The sequence below is a fragment of the Drosophila eugracilis genome, unplaced genomic scaffold, assembly GCF_018153835.1.
Source record: "Drosophila eugracilis isolate 14026-0451.02 unplaced genomic scaffold, ASM1815383v1 contig_47, whole genome shotgun sequence".
NCBI classification, from domain to species: domain Eukaryota; kingdom Metazoa; phylum Arthropoda; class Insecta; order Diptera; family Drosophilidae; genus Drosophila; species Drosophila eugracilis.
The window spans coordinates 2,572,297-2,588,426 of NW_024573338.1; the positions used below are offsets into that span (position 1 = coordinate 2,572,297).

Sequence of the window (16,130 nt, forward strand, 5' to 3'; positions counted from 1 at the left end):
TGCATGAACGTGATTTTATCGAGTAGATACCGTGAATCGATATGATTGCATTCGCATTAATTGCTTTCCATTTGAAAGTTTTTGCCTTTCTGAATAATTACCAATGAAAGTTTTCTCTTTAATCGCCTGTTGCGCGTTGTCCCTGAGTTTCTCTGTGTTGACACTGACTGATTCGTCATTACTCAAAGTTATCATTTTCGTTCATTCCACAAAGAACGCAAATATTTGCACAGCTGCAAGATGAATTCTGAATATTAAAAAAGGATTTCATTTAAATCACACTCTCTGATGGACCCTTTATGAGCTTCAGGCTAATATAAGGAAAAACAAAAGCAAATATTTGTTGTAAAAAGAAAAGTATTTTTCCCAGTTAAAGCTTATATCTTTTAATTAAGACAAATGCAAAAGCAAGCTGGCCGAAAAACCAGAAATTTAATAGTTAAAAAACAAAGTGTGAGCATGGCCAAGGAAAACCATATCGGGTTTCATGACTGGACTCAAGGCAAAGTCCAAACAATGGGAAACCCGGCAAAGGTATTTCGCATTTCAATTGTGAAATACAGCACCCAGAGGAATCTCTGCCATTGGTGACTTAATTAACTTGAAACCAAACTGGAATGCTGGAAAAACCGGCATACGACACCTGGAGCAATGATGCAGGACAATCAATCACTTAAGCCCATCCCGAAGCGAGCCTCCATCAACACCTTCATGTCCACGCTGAAGTGGACGCTAATTTATGCCAAACCCCCATCTCCTGCGGCAATGCCACTGTCTACCTGTTAGTAAGTCGGCAGTCTTTGTATTGTAAACAAAGGACGAAGCACGTGCTGGTGGCAATAACACGCATGCGCCGCATTTACATGCCATTAACAGTGGCTTAACAGAGATGCTGAAACTGAAAGTCCTTTTTATAGAAGCTGCCTGCGGTTTGGCATTTCAGTACGTTTGTTAGCGTTCGTGCGGTTGGTTTAGCCAGCGAAAACCGAAGAAAATCTGGTCAATTAATATCCTATCTGTCGATTTGAGTGTGGCAACAAGTGTCCTCCGAGGATGTGCCTGAGAAGTTCACTGTGCAGTGTGATTTTATTTTACTTTATCGCCCAGTTCGGTTTGGTCGTTATGGTTTTGGGCCAGAACGAGGGAAATGTAACAATGGCTGGCGAAGAATGCGGCAGCACGCAGAAAATGGTGGATGAGTGCTTCAAGGATCTGCCGCCGCATCTAATGGAATTTCTGCAGAACACAAAAATCGTTATCAGCAAAAAGGAGATCACCGCCAAGTGCAAGTAGGAATATGTTGCAAATATGAGACTATTGAGTGCAAAAATAAGAAAAGAAAAAAAAAACAAAAATGGGGTTTTTACATTATTGATTGCCTCAGCTGAAGCCGCTTATGGCAAGCGATTTATTCATATTTCTTCAATGTTGCCGCAGGACGCAAAAAGTTATTCAGGGACGTGTTTCGCTTCGACAGGGGACTTGAGTTGGGTCCATTAAGGACCAGACCCCTCTCCTTGTCTGCGGCTCACTTCACTGAGATGATTAATTATTCCAGTTTCCAAGTGCCAAAAATAAATTACAGACTTTTTGTTAGGCTTAAATAGGCCTCTTCAGGGCGCCAAGTTAAGTGCTTGTGTATTAGTTTTTGGGGTGACAAAAGATTTTCACAAAAGTCAGAACAACAATAAATAACTATTAGAAATTAATTAGAGTGAAAATTTGTTTATAGAATGAGTACTTTTTCATATCCCAACCGCAAGGAATCATTTACAGCTGTTTCGGGGTTTACAGACCTTGATAATTAATTATTTCGTCTTGAAATGGCAAATAAATAAGCCAATAGTCGGCATTAGTTTGGCCATTAATTCACTAATTGAACGCTCACTCTTAACAATTGCTAGTGTAATCAAAATGGGCCTATTAAATCATATATGCTGATGAATAAACATCAATTAATTACTAAAACAAGTAATTGTTTTCGCTTTTTCAATATTACGGAATGATTTAATAAAGCTTTTTGTTTAAATTTTGTACCGAAAGTGAAGTGAGTAAGTTGATTACTTAGTTGCTGTTGAAACGAATTAAGGACTAATATGAAATGCAGACTAATTTGAGTATTTACGTAACACTTTTTAGGTGAAGTGTAATTCTAGGTAATGTAATTTGTATGAATGATGAGTTTATGATTTGACGAAGCTTTCAAAGGTATCAAAATAGAAGTACAAAATTTGTCAAATATTTCTTTGTAAATTAGAAATCGGTTTTGTCGTCTTTTAAAGTGACTACACCTGGTTTTTGTCAATTTAATATTTATTACCATTTTAGTTTTGAGTTTTTTAAATGCAGTTTTAATAAACCAAAGAAATTCCTTAAGCCTTAATTTTATTGCCATATTAAGCCATTTGATCTGTAATTAATTTGCAAAACTAATTTTCAAAAATGCATTTATATAAATATTATAATATTCATAGAAAATCGTAAAAAGTATCACAAAATTCTGTCTGTCATTCATTAACAAATTTAATTTGTAAAAATAATAAGAATAAACCTATAACCGCTTTATGGAAAACCAAACTAAATGAACTTAAAAAGCTTCATTCAATTTCATTAGCTAACTCAATTCAGGAAAACAGCACTGTAAATATTAAAGACCGAGTATAAATTCAAGACAGACGAGACATTTTATTTTCTACATACATTGACGGTGTCATCGAAGAGGCAACATGAGTGGCACTCCAATTAGACCTCACTCAATTGTCCCTGGCTGAAATCGAATTACATATTGCAGCATATTCAACCGCGGCATGAGGTGCTTCGATACTTACTCGAAGCGTTGCCTGGACGATCGAAAGCTGGGCACGTTCAAGAACAATGTTGAAGGGGCACGAAGGTTTTTCTACAAATTCTGCGGTGATGCCGACTTTCAGCGTGGTAAGTTTTTTGATGAAAACCTAAAAAGGTTGTTGTTGTTGTTGTTGATTACCAAATCAATTTGCTAAACTTGACACATGCATAAACATGAGAATGCCCCAAGGGCGTTGAGGTGTCGAGAACATAAACACACGCCATGAAAACTCACACACAAAAGCACACTCCCAGATTAAGAAGAAAAGCCCCCAAGAAAACAAAGGACCTTCCAGATAAACTTGACAGGTTTTAAAGTGCACAAAAAGTAAAAGCAGCGGCAAAAGCATTATTTATACATGAATTTGAGGCAATCTCTGTGCTCCTTTGGCTCTTTGCAGACTACCTGCGGCACAAGGACTGCTTTGCATATATCCAACTGGATTGGGTCACCTGCACGGCCGAGTTCGAGGGCATCCTCAGTGAAGAGGTGCACGATGAGCGGCGCAACGCCAGCGAAAAGTTCCTCGAGTTCTGCTGGTATGTTGGCCTCACTAAATATTTTCCTTTCATTGCATATACATAAAGCCCGTGCCTGGCTTTCCTTCAACGCCCAACTGTCTGAAATTTTAATTTCGCCGAGTAAATATTTGTTGGATATCAATCGGGTTATTATCATAAATTATTTCTGTAAGAGAAAGAAATAATTTAATTTCTACACTTTAATAACTATTAAATTTAATTTAGTAATAACGTTTTTCCATTTAAAATATAATTTTAAAAAGGTTTTTTTTTACTAAAAATTGTGTACTTAAAGGCGTAAAATGAAGTGTCTTTACGTTTTTTTTCAATACTTTTTATTATGTTTAAGATTTATAAATATCATATATTAAGCGAGAACGTAATATCTCTGTCTCTTTACTGTAAAATATATTTTTGTTTTCGAAGTTCAAAAAACACTTTTTAGTTAAACTGTTGCATACTTTTAGGGCTTTAAAAAAGTAACAAACTTACGTTGAGTTTTAAGTTAAGTTTTAAGTTAGATAAAAATATATATTTCTTGGATTTTTAAACAAATCTTTCCACCTTTAGTTAAAGTTTTCTAAAAACCCAATCACCCTTTTCCTCCCTCCCATTGTACAGTTTCTCTAGAAAACAGCTAGTTTCCCTTTTCGATTGCCAACCTTTACCTATGACCCTAACTGCAATTAAATTTTCCCCCAACCGCTGGCAAATGGCGACTGGCGAATGACAGTTTGCCTGGGAATCGATATCAATCAAGTTTTTGGTCCTTTTTTGCAGTGCCCGGTATGCGTACGAGAATTGCATCTACAATAGTGCACGGTACAAGTGCTATAAGAACTCGGCGGAGTTTGCCCGCGAGACGGCCAAAATGCTGTCGGACGAGAAGCACTTCAGGAATTGTGCTGTCCTCCAGAACATCTGCGCCCACGACGCTGCCGCTGGTTTGGCCAAATGGCATTGGATGGGGTATAGGATGACGATGACGTTGCTGCTGATGCTGCTGGTAGTGCGGATTTGGCCGTAAATCGAAATGCGGCCGAAAACATACATATATAGAGTTTGGTACTGAGATGTGATGAGATGAGAGGCTGCGGTTGTGGCTGCTGGTCCGAATTTGGGGTTCATTTCGATTTTTGTTTTTATTTTTGTTTTTGGGTTTCTGTAGTTGTCCCAACGAGAATGCCAAGCATTTTGTAGATCCCCTTAGAGAGACCATCACCCATAGATATGAAGAAGATAAAAGTCTCTATCTACGTGTCTGTGAATTTTCCAGTGTCGTTTTTATTTCCATGTGGGGGGAGGGGAGGGCAAGGATGTCCTGGGCGGGTCACTGGGTCGGTTAGCGGCACTGGTTTTTTTTTCGTTTAATTCGTATTTTAAGCTAACTTAAATGCATATTTCAAATAAATGAATATTCACGTTGTACTTGGCTTGTGGTTTTCACTCTGAAAGGTTATCGAAAGGAACGCTTGAAGCCCCCTTTGGTTTTCTCTCTTCACTGGGAAATCTATTTTAACCGGCAGACGAAACTAACCGCAGGTGGGAAGGACAATAAGAAAGTTCCAGTGAAACCGCAGACACAATATTACAAAGGAGGTGGAATATTTGAATTTCAATATCGAAACTAACACCTGCTGGGGAGGAAAAATGAATTCACCGGAAAACTTTAAGTTCAACCTGTAAATTACACCACAATCTTTATTGCTTTTTTCGTTGTTTTTCGTTGAAAATGGCATGAATATTGAGCAGAAACTTTGCTTTGTCATTGATTTTGATTGCAGTAATGGAATACATTATGGTTTTTCCTTTTGGCTTTTCTTGTTTAAATGCATTTAAAAGGAAGAAGTTGGCTCTCTGTATTGTTTTTACTTTGCTTACTTGATTATTCTTTACATACGAGTACTTTTTTTTGGCAACTTGTCTTAACAGCTTGACTGTTGACATTTCAGATTAGTTGTGTGAAAAGTTTCTTTGCAATCTGAAGAGGATGTACGGGTATAAGTACGAGATACATGATGGGAAATAAGTGAAAACTGTTTTAAAGAGGCCAAAAATTTGTTTAATGAAAGGAGGCAAAATGAACTTCCTTTCCGTAGAACTTTTATTTACTCTTTAAATGTAAAAAGCCATTCATCAATTATTTAATTTACTTTATCAAAAGCAAGAAAAAACACCCAAATAAAAAGCAAAACGTAACTAGAACTCTTATCTATCAAAGTTGCTAACAAAAAATATAGAGCGTTACTTGAAAACAATTTTAATTTTTGGCCAGCTGAGTTGCACAGTTTTTCCCAGCCAACTTTGCAATATGAAACATAAAGTTCGCAGGTTTAAGAGCCTGCGCTCGTGTTCGCTTTGGAAAAAAGGGGAAGCTAGTGGCTGGTCCAAGTTAATTTTGCCAGCTCGCTTAGTTTTTACCTTCCAGCATGGAAATTGAACGCTAATGGCTCTGCCATAGCCAACACACAAACTACCATTACCTGTCCCACCTACCCGACGTCACTGGGAATCTCAATTGCTGTACTGCATTTTGCACCTGACTTGTGGTGTTTCGTTGTAAGCGAGTAATTGAAAAGTGTGATATAGTAAAGAAAGAAGAACTATTTTATATTAGTCGGAAAAGGGAATTTTTCATAAAGTTTATTTTAATTTTCACCTTTTGGCAAGGTTTTGCTTAAAAGTTTCTTTAATTTGATTTATCAACTGCTGGGTCAGAAAACAAATAAATTGTTGCCAACCTTCGGAATGTCTTTTGCAGACCAGTCCAAGGAATTTGACAAAAACAAATCAAATGCATTTTCTGGTATTTCGTTAGAAGGGAGGGGTTATTCTGATTTGCATATGAAATATTTTCCCCTCAGGGCTTTTATTAGGAAAAAGAAGCTTAAATAAAATGGAAAATAGTAAATATTAGAAGGGCTTTAAATGGGTTTTTGTCATAACAAATTAAAGAATTTTTGTATTTTAATCTTTAATCTTTAGGATTAAATTTTGAAATATTTCAAAATAGCAATAAAATACAAATAATTCCTATAAGTAAAGATATTTAACAGGAAAAAAGATTACCTATTGGTAAGACTTAAATAGTATTAAAATATTTATTTATTTTTCGTTTGATGGATTTTATTTCCCACTAAAAGGAAAGTATTATTTTCCAGGCTAAAATTAAATTTTTATATATTTTTGCCAACTCAATGAAATGTCTTTTTTTAGTTCCAGAAGTTTACTTAGAAATTTGCAGCAGCAAGGTCAAGGCTTAATTAAAAATAGTCAACACAAGTGCACTTTTCAGCAAAAAGAAATCAATGCTAAGGTTAGCAGTAAAATGCATTTTTAATTAAAACGAAAGCTAGATAAAAATATATTTTACTCTTCAATACAGAAGCAGAAAGAGACTTGCATATAGAAAGACTGAAAGACAATCGATTATTCATACTTTAATACCCATAATTACACTTTAATAATGAACCTAAATTCGATTCCGGGTCGTTAAGTTCAGCTTAGCTCGCCAAAATCCTTGAACGAACAAAAATCGAACTTGTAATTGATTCAATTAAGTGGCGAGCGGTTCTTCTGCCCTAAAAGTTGGTTTTCTTTTTGGGAAATTCGATGCGCTGCATATTTAACAAGGGCGCGTCGTGTAATTAAGACTGATAAGTATAGGGCTGATACTTTGAAAAGCTTATCAATTATTTCCATTTGCTGGTCTCAGTTTCGACCACAAAATTACAGGCGTTTTCCATATAGTTTGTATTAAGTTACTTTGCCACTTTTCCATCTGGCTTTAACGAATAATTTATGGCCAGCCGGCCAGCCATCCAGCAGCAAATGCAATTTAAATTTGTAATTCAAAGTGCAAAACGTAAAGGTATTTGCACTGACTACTAATTATATGAAAATGGGTTTTAGCTTTCCCTTCTTTTGACTAGCATTTAATCACAAAGCTCGTATTATTTTCATTCATATTCATGTTGATTTCCACATAAATTTTGAAATGTAAGCCTGATTGCAATATGAAGAGTTTATGGCTATAAATTTGGAGAAAACAGAGGCATTCCCATGGGTAAAATTCACACAAATCATTTTGAGCATTGACTGATATGCAAGTGGAAATGGAAAAGCTAGCTCAAAAACCTTAGGGCCTCCATCAATTTATGACTTTCGGTCATTCAAATTTCGATCCTGCCATGAAAATGTTTGTTATTCCAAAGACTCTTCAGAAATCCAGCAACAATTTGCAGGCCATAAAGAGATGAAAGTGAATTTTTTCTGGGATTTTGCAAAAGCCAAAGATGAGTATGGGAAATTTGTGAATCGACAGGGGGATGTTGGAATTTTACTGGAATTTTCCGGTGAAAGTAAAACTCTTTTCAGATCCCAAAAAAAGGATTTTTCCTTGCTTTTGTGCTGGGATTTTAGTTTTAAGGAAATGTGTAATCAAAATACCATTATTTAACTTTAAATTTAAAGCCATTTTTACAACTTTTAAACCCTAAAGCGGCTTATTATAAAATTAACTAGCGGAGAGCAACACAACGTCAACGAAAAGGCCTTTTTATTGAGTTAAATTAAACGATTTTCCGTCTTTTTGGAAATGTTAAACAAGGCGTTAATAAAATTGTATTATCCATATTTAAGCGTTATTAATGAGGTTAATTAACAATTGAAAGGACTTATACGATGGAATATGAGTTAAAATTACGAAATACAACTTCATATTTTCTGTTTACACTGCAAAAGTTAGTTTTTCCCCTACAGCTAAACACAATTATTTGTTATAAAATATTTTCTAGTTTGTAATTTTGTACATTCCTTGTAATAAACACGCGCCTTATCATTTTGTTATTTTTTTATTCTATATACAATCTAAAAATCAGCCGGCGTTTGCTCATTTGCGGGGTTTAGCGTTAGCAAAGCCTCAGATTATATTCTCAGGCCCTTATAATCTGCGTTATACCGCCATCATCGTAACCGCCACCGCCTCTGTAGCCACCATAGCCTCCTCCACCGCCACCTCCACCTCCGCCATTACTATAGCCAGGTCCAAAGTTGCCTGAATAAACTGGCCGACCACCTCCTCCACCGCCTCTTCCGCCTCCGCCGTTGCTGTAATAGTTTCCTCCGCCACCACCACCTCCACGTCCTCCGTTGACACCTGTGTAGACACCGGGTCCCTGGCCTCCGGGCGGATTACCTAAAAGTGACATTTGAATGAGTTCGTTTGCGGTTACTCAATAGCGCGAACGATGTTACACCTTTTACGTGTACTTTCTGGGAACGTAACTATAGTAACTAAGGTTAGTAATCACTTACTTTTGGATTTTTCTTTAAATTACAAACGGAACTTATGTTTCACTATCATAAAACCACATTTTAATCACTGGGAAAATGTCAAATTAAAGCTCTTTTTTGATTTGTTCTATCTTTGTGCTTATTCGTAAAATATATACCGTATCCTAATGACAAGTTAAATTTACTTACAATCGTAACAACCTCCGCCAATGTAAACAGCCGCCTCTGTGATGGCCAGAGCTGAAACAGCGAGAATTGCCAATGCCGTCAGGTTTCGCATTGTGTTGGTCTATCAAATCGTCAAACTGGTCTGGACCAGGTACGATCCACAGCATCAGCTTATATACGATGCACTCACTGATTTCGATTTCTGTTTTCTGATTCTCAATCCAAACAGACCTTATCGGTGCAAAAAGAACTTTCGCAGTATAAGCAAACCGCTACGTAAGTATTAATCTCAACAGGGAATTGCCCAGAGATACTTTTTCAAAAACAATTGGAAGTGCAGGGGTTAGGCAGGGTGATTTGTAGATACCCTACTTTTTGATTGGGTTTTAATATAAAAGTATGTAATGTGAAAAAACAGTTTTTTAATGCCAATTTTTGGATATTTTAAAGTTGACTTAAGGATAAGCCAACTTGTAATAGAAAATATTATTTTTCTTCCTTTTGAGAATCAAGAAATTTTCACTTTATCTTGATACTTTATACTTAAATGCACTTTATGTCCCATAATTACAAATTTGACATAATAAATTATGCTTATTATTCGGCAATTAATTTCTAACTTTTCGTATAAACCCACTTTTTAAGTGTCAATACGTTTGGCTCACGAGTCACGACTTTCGGGGGACTGAAAACCTGTTTTTTTAATAAATGTTGATGGGGGTGTGATTCTCTGGAAACGCTTGCCATTCATGTTTAGAATGTTGTTAGTGAACTGCGTTTTTTGGGCGTGACTGTCATAAATTTCGCTGGCAGAAGTTCAAGGAAATCAATTACGTCGAACTTTATCAGAACCATAAGTGGAAAATCCCAAGAGGGAATACAATTTGATAGCGCTTGGGGGAAATTTTTCGTGTGAATATTATATACTCGTATATAAATTAAAACAAATCAAATAGCAGCGCACTACAGTTAACATTCAGACTTATGCAAATTGATTTTGATTCAGATCGTATTTAAGTACCTGGACCTATATAAGCAGCGTGAGAGCGGGTTATAGTCATCTATCGGCTTTAATATGAAGTACCTGACGTGTGTGCTGCTCCCGTTGGTGGCTTTGATTCCGACGCTGATTGACGGTAAGCTGCTGAACGGGATTCCTACTGACGCTAATTGAAAGATACTCTGCTAATCACTTTCAGCTCGTCCAAGTACAGTGGTGGTAAACGGTGTCTGCCTAACTTGTAAGTTTGTTTCAATAGCCACCTGCTGGCTGCTTCAGAAATCATCGAAAATAATGCCTAATTATGCACTCGACTAGGTCCCAATCCAAATGGTGAACCCGTCTATCTGGATGGCCAGGAGTACCGCAGTTTCTCTTCGCCAAATAGCAATGGTAATGTGGTGATTTCCCGAGGAAGTGATGGAAGGGGAGGTAGTGGTGGTGGCACCATATACCGAAGAGGTGGCAATACCATTGTCAACGGACGGTGCCAGCACTGCAATGTGGATCTCTATTAAAAAGGTGCTTCAAATAAAGTCTGAACATTGAATTAAAATTCAACATACATTCTTGATCAATCAATTTTATATGTTTAACTTGGCTATGTACGACATGAGTTCATTTGGCTAAAAGCATTGACAATCGTTCTTCCCACACCCTCTCTGTGCAAATTTGATGCAATGATTGTGATGGCTTTGAGTGCAGAGGGCATCAGTTGATGGGGGAAAACTTGGTAAAACGAACGTTTTATGCTACGCTTTTTCTCCTTGTCATGAGAGAGAGCACTGGGCGAAACGAGAAAAGTATTGGCAGAATGGTTTCTGTCTAGAAAAGAAGAATTAAGATAACTTTTATGGTTTAAATACGACGAGTTTTTCCTGCTTTTTATATAAATTTTTTTGTAATTTCTTTCTGATTTCTTTAAATACTTTTTTCCTTACATTCCAAAAGTATTCCTCTCAGTGCACAGCTAGCTGTCTGTTTGTCAACATTGGCTTCTCTCATCCCTCTACCAATAATTGGGCATTAAAGTGACAACAAAAGCGTTACATTTTCCAATGCGATGGTTTGCGATGTATTGAAAGTTTTCCACCAGACCCGCCCTCTCGCGCAAATTCAATCTGTCTGAATTATGCAGAAGACCCAAAAACGTGGCTGAAAAATATATATACAGATATTCATGTTGTTGGCTTCAATTGTTTGAACACTTAGTAGCCGGGGGTTGCCACATAAACTGTGTTGAAAGATGATGTTGCGGTCCTTTGGGTCGTGGCACACCAACCGATAATCGAATGGGAGTAACCATCCGTGCAATATACACCAGTGGAATATACATAATATTATCGATGCGATACGATGTCGTTGGGAAAACGCTGCGCTGATGTAAATGAGCTTAACGTTGCGCGTGCAACACTGCGTATACGTTATGCTGCTACGACAGCAACAACAAACAGGAAGCCTCTCAAATATTTGCTTTCAAGCAACTACTTGGGATACGGTAAACATTCTGAGTGCAGATATATACCCATTATTAGAATGTTCTTTAAGTTAGTTTTATATAAAATTGACTCTTAAGATGGGAAAAGGAAAGTTAAGTTAATAAAAACACCTTAAAAATAGATTTAGTAAGCCAGCTTTTAGGTTTCTTTTTAAACTATATATTTAAGAAAGTGTTAATACCAAAAGTATATAAAAAGCAAGCATCTCTTCCTGCTTAAGCTTTTATATTCAATTATGGGCTAACAAAACACAATAAATTCCAATGAAATGTCTTCGCAGAATTTATCGAAGGCTGCTCTTAAAGTTGAACCTTTAGAAAACATGAAAATCTTTAGCAGTCAAGCATAAAGCCTATTGAAAACCGACTTTAAGTTCCTTTATAACTCAGTTGGCATAACCAAACCAATCGAAAGGGTAACCCACCTTTTCTTCCACTGATTTCCTTTTAATATACTTCATTGGCAAGAAAGTGGCATTTCCTATCCTTTTTCGGTCTCATATTGATTACACTCTTTGGCAAACTTGTGAGGCTTCGACGAGGCAAATGAAACTGAACTCATGCTGGGTAGTTTATCTGCCTAGCAACTCGAGGACCTTGAGCCGAAAAATGCTCGCAATTGAATTTATGTTGACTTGTATTTGATTTCGGGTCAATTTCTGTTCTCTTGTGCCTAATTTGTGCGGAGTTAGAAACAGATTCCTTTTTTTTTTTGGGGGTCGAACACAGGTGAAAGGTGAGCCAAGTACAGGAGTACAATAGTAGCTTTTCAAATAAATTTTAACTTTTCCTTTTGGGTTTTTGTTGGCAGTTGCATGTGTATTTGTGTGCCACCCCAAGTGCTTTGCCAGAAGCCAACATTGATTTATATTTGTGTTTGTCCGTCTGTTGGGGCTTTCGAGTGCTTTTGGGTCCAGAGCCTTTGGTAATACCGTCACGTGCTGCCAAACTCTTATATCTGCCACTGGTTGAGCTTTATTTGAAATCCCCATCCTTGCCACATGGCAAATTTACATAGTATGTTTAAATTATTATTATTTTTCTCGCTCCGCTCGGTTTTCTGTTTACTTTCTCTGCGTTTTTGGGGACGCCAGGGAGAACATTAATAAATAAATTTAATTCGAATTACCAGCATTCCATTATCGAGTGGATTATGCTTGGTCGTTTGTCCTTCGTTTTTTTCCCCCTACGGAATTCCTTTGCAATTGAAATGTACGGTGGTTGGCTGGCGTACGGGGCGTATGCGTAATTAAAATGCGTCAAGTGGCAGACATCTGCAAATCAAAGCTGTTTTCCAAGTATTCAGGGAAGCTGTCTGGAATTCCTCAAATTACGGAAGAGCTTAGGAATTCATAGAAAATTATTGGAAAGAAGTTGATTGGTGGGGTGGGGGTAAATAAGTCGGAAAAAAGTGAATAGTTTTTGGCTTAAGTTTTTTTTCTAGGAATTTTTGTGTTTTTTAAGTGGGAATTTTAAGGCTTGTCTTTGTAATGGGAAGGAGTAAAGATATTTTGTATACAGACATGACTTTTTCTCCTTTTTAAAGCAGTTTTATATAATAAATATTAATATTTTTTCCACTATTCCCAACCTGTCAACAAATCAGTTTCTTGGAAGAATTCATTTTAAATTTTGCCAGAAACGCATTTGGAAGGACAAGTTCACCAAAAAGTTGAACAAGAGCACAAACTTCAAGCTGACATCTGCAGTAAGTCGTAACTTAAGGCGTGTTCGGCATAAAGGAAAAACTTTCAGAAAGAGAAAAAGAGCGAGCATAGCTTACAGGTAAAAAGTAGCTAAAACTTTCAGAGGACAACTTTCTGAAGTGAAAATTCTTTAGTAAATATCTAGACAAGAGGTTGAATGTATATATATATATATTCCCGACCAGTTCAATGACATTTAGCATAAAAAACAAATCCATTTAACTGAGCATGAAAATGATTTTGTCTCACTTGAGTCGACAGCGAGAATGAAATAAGAGTTTTCGGAATTAATTTGTCATTCGGAGATGCCCGAATGTGAGACGGCATGGTGATGAATTAATTAGGCCAAGATCTTAATTTCATTTGATTCTAGAAAATTAATTAACCGACCTTCTCCCGTCATCTTACTGTCAATTACACTTTTCTTCGTAAGTCAACTGAGCGTAGGGAAGTTATGGCGTAAATATGTACACATTATAATTGACTTTTTACATGGCAAACTCGCTGCTATTTGTTGGCCAAATATGATGAGCTTAAAGCTAAATGAAAGGGTTTTGGGCATGATATACTGCCTGGCAGCCTTCTTAATTAATCGTCCATGGATTCCATGTCCACCGATTAACCCCCAAAGGTTATTACTCTTTCGTTTTCATTATTTTCACCGCTAACGCTGGCGGCGGCGGCCTTCGAACTGCTGAACCATTTCCCCATTATTTGGCCAAAATTATAGCTCTGTAGTTTGGCCAATGCTGACTCATTCGTTAACAATTCAACAGCAGCTCTGAAAATAAATGCCATGAGTTCTTCGGTGAGGGTAAGGAAGAAGAAGAGAAAAAGTTCCATTGTTATTTGCCAGTTTTCCGTTTCGCAAGCCAGTTGAGTATATGCACGAATGTATGCAACAGTTTTCGCCCGTTTTGAACTTTGGACTAACGAATTGGTGGGAAATTGTTCAGCTGTATGGTACTTTGCCATTTTCCCACAGCAACTACATTTCCAGTGAATTTTGGTTGGGTTTCCATCAAGCTAACATTTCTGTAGTTCGTGATCTTTGTTGTTTATGTCAAGAAGCCACTAGCCTCGGTGGCGTATGCGTAATAAACGGAAGTTAACCATAACTGGAGGCATGCTATTTGTGTCCGGTGTTTATTTTAGATATTTAGTGGGTGAAGCTTAGTGTTGCTTAGCCTTTAATTAAGAGTTAACTGAATTAAGGATTTTTTTTAATATTTTATATTTAGCCACTAGCTTTTTTAGCCACTAAAAACTGAAAAAATCAAACAAAAAATCATTTTTCTGAAATATTTCCTTAAAACAAATAAGCAATAATCACAAACTCATTTGCCAGTGTACTTTATGCCTGAGTTATGTGATTTAGAGCTTAAGAGATGTGCAAATTGAATGCTTTCTGATCGGCTTTTGACTAAGCCTTGTTCTTAGTTATGCCTGCTGAGTTCGGACTGTTGTTCTAACGAACCAAAAAGTACTGGGGATTTCTCAATTAATAAGCTTACTTGTCAGTGCTAATGAGTTTACTCCACACTTATGCTTCATTATTCAAGAAGTTGGCAATACCACTGGCACCCAAGAAAGCTGGCTATGAAATTACAAAATTAATTCATTGACAGAGGCTTTTAGGCTTAGATTATGTCGAGATGAATGGTCAGTTCATTATTTACTTGGCTTCATTTCAAAATCAATGACTTAAAGAGAATCAATTTGAATTGGTTATAAGCACATTTTCCAGGGAAAACCCTTGGGTTAGTGCCTACAATTTGCTTGATTAGATTTTTATTAAGGGTCTCTTTTCTCGAAACAAACAACCTGTCAATGCCTTGAAATGTCACCTGGTCTTCGGCTGAGGTTCACCCGTGTCCGATTAGGTATGTCAGCTTGTCTGCACGTGGTTTTTATTTATGTTTTGAACTTGACCCCGAGACCCCGAGCTGAACAGCGATTTGTTTCTGACAGCTGTGTGTGGGATTTATAGCCTGAGTTGGGTCAAAGGATGGCTGGCACTGCGGTCACGTTATATTTAGCTAATTACCTAATTACACACCTGATTGAAACCGAATACCTGATGAGCTAAAAGCGCGAATAACTATAAGTGGTCTACCCACAACGTTTTGGTTTATAATTAAATTCTTGAATTATAAATATGGAACTCAAAAAACGGGGTTAATTAACATTGTGAAAGCTGTTTTATGTTTTATTTAAGCTTTATTGATTACTGAAAGGTGGCTAGTAGAAAAGGTTAAAGGTCTTTGAAGACTTTTCTGACTTTAAATGACAACTTTTTTATGTAAATTTTTAACCAAAAACACAAAAACAGCTTTAAATGGTTTCTTATATTTCTTTTCCTTCGAATTTTCCCATTTAAATGCCTTAAAATTAATAAACAACTCTTATTCCCGTACGTAGCTGAGGTCTATCAGAGAAAGTTTTAAGGTGAAGCCTTAGGTTAAACCGCTGGCTAAGGGCTTCAAGTCCTTGGGCTTCTCCTTTAGGTCCAAATCACTCCCTTCTGGCCAATCGCATAATGGCGCCAGTTCTAAGTGGGCTTTCACTCGAGACAAGGAATTCCCTTTGCATTGCTGATGCTCCATCCATTCTTCGGTCAGGGGTTAACTGCAGCCATGTGGGACATAAAAGTGCCAAGGTCCACCATCAGATATATGAGTCCGGCCTCTGGGTTTTATGTCTCCCTATACCATCATCTGGCAAATAACCCTTCACCCCCTCCCCTGGTGGCATTTTGTTTATGGTCGTAGCAGAAGAACCCTCAGCTATGCTGATATATTAAAAAGTTTTACAACAATAAAACAAACAGACTTTCACTGCTCTACTGTTTGTATAGGTTTATTGGGTTTTCCGCATAATGCAATATATAATATATATATATATATATTCTCAAACGACGTTCTCAAGTCGCTATTACGACTGCCACCCGGTGTGATATTAATAGCATTAGAGTAATAGAAAGTGTGCCCCACCATCACAGCCCCAGCCTTGTTGACTTCCTGTCGTCATTAGTGATGTTTGCCTGTCGCCGCGTGACGGCGCATAAATATCAAAGTTGGATTTTACAAGAAAT

The 16,130-nt window shown here is 37.1% G+C and overlaps 3 protein-coding genes across 3 annotated transcripts; 2 read left to right on the top strand and 1 right to left on the bottom strand.

Moving 5' to 3' along the window:
* The first annotated feature begins 1,041 nt into the window (after nucleotides 1-1,041).
* On the top strand, nucleotides 1,042-5,248 carry LOC108115670. The gene is made up of 4 exons (XM_041819140.1): nucleotides 1,042-1,289; nucleotides 2,792-2,934; nucleotides 3,249-3,387; nucleotides 4,150-5,248. Exons 1-4 carry the CDS (start codon nucleotides 1,054-1,056, stop codon nucleotides 4,394-4,396), a joined length of 765 nt encoding a protein of 254 aa, XP_041675074.1. The 5' UTR covers nucleotides 1,042-1,053; the 3' UTR covers nucleotides 4,397-5,248.
* Nucleotides 5,249-7,910: 2,662 nt separating this feature from the next.
* LOC108115725 (glycine-rich cell wall structural protein) lies at nucleotides 7,911-8,988 on the bottom strand. The gene is made up of 2 exons (XM_017227299.2): nucleotides 8,854-8,988; nucleotides 7,911-8,566 (listed from the first exon to the last, which is right to left on the bottom strand). The coding sequence occupies exons 1-2, from the start codon at nucleotides 8,942-8,944 to the stop codon at nucleotides 8,304-8,306; spliced, it is 354 nt and encodes a 117-aa protein (XP_017082788.1). The 5' UTR covers nucleotides 8,945-8,988; the 3' UTR covers nucleotides 7,911-8,303.
* A 619-nt stretch (nucleotides 8,989-9,607) lies between these two features.
* Nucleotides 9,608-10,393, top strand: LOC108115726. Its single transcript, XM_017227300.2, has 3 exons — nucleotides 9,608-9,968; nucleotides 10,032-10,073; nucleotides 10,151-10,393. Exons 1-3 carry the CDS (start codon nucleotides 9,908-9,910, stop codon nucleotides 10,348-10,350), a joined length of 303 nt encoding a protein of 100 aa, XP_017082789.1. The 5' UTR covers nucleotides 9,608-9,907; the 3' UTR covers nucleotides 10,351-10,393.
* Nucleotides 10,394-16,130: the final 5,737 nt, after the last annotated feature.

What these genes read in the sequence shown, in the direction of transcription:
- LOC108115670 (XM_041819140.1), top strand. Translation starts at nt 1,054, where the DNA reads ATGTGCCTGAGAAGTTCACTGTGCAGTGTGATTTTATTTTACTTTATC. An exon ending in GAGATCACCGCCAAGTGCAA is followed by an intron (nt 1,290 to 2,791) that starts GTAGGAATATGT and finishes TACATATTGCAG; the next exon opens with CATATTCAACCGCGGCATGA. An exon ending in AAGTTCCTCGAGTTCTGCTG is followed by an intron (nt 3,388 to 4,149) that starts GTATGTTGGCCT and finishes CCTTTTTTGCAG; the next exon opens with TGCCCGGTATGCGTACGAGA.
- LOC108115726 (XM_017227300.2), top strand. Translation starts at nt 9,908, where the DNA reads ATGAAGTACCTGACGTGTGTGCTGCTCCCGTTGGTGGCTTTGATTCCG. An exon ending in GATTCCGACGCTGATTGACG is followed by an intron (nt 9,969 to 10,031) that starts GTAAGCTGCTGA and finishes AATCACTTTCAG; the next exon opens with CTCGTCCAAGTACAGTGGTG. An exon ending in AAACGGTGTCTGCCTAACTT is followed by an intron (nt 10,074 to 10,150) that starts GTAAGTTTGTTT and finishes GCACTCGACTAG; the next exon opens with GTCCCAATCCAAATGGTGAA.
- LOC108115725 (XM_017227299.2), bottom strand. Translation starts at nt 8,944, where the DNA reads ATGCGAAACCTGACGGCATTGGCAATTCTCGCTGTTTCAGCTCTGGCC. An exon ending in TGGCGGAGGTTGTTACGATT is followed by an intron (nt 8,567 to 8,853) that starts GTAAGTAAATTT and finishes TGTCACTTTTAG; the next exon opens with GTAATCCGCCCGGAGGCCAG.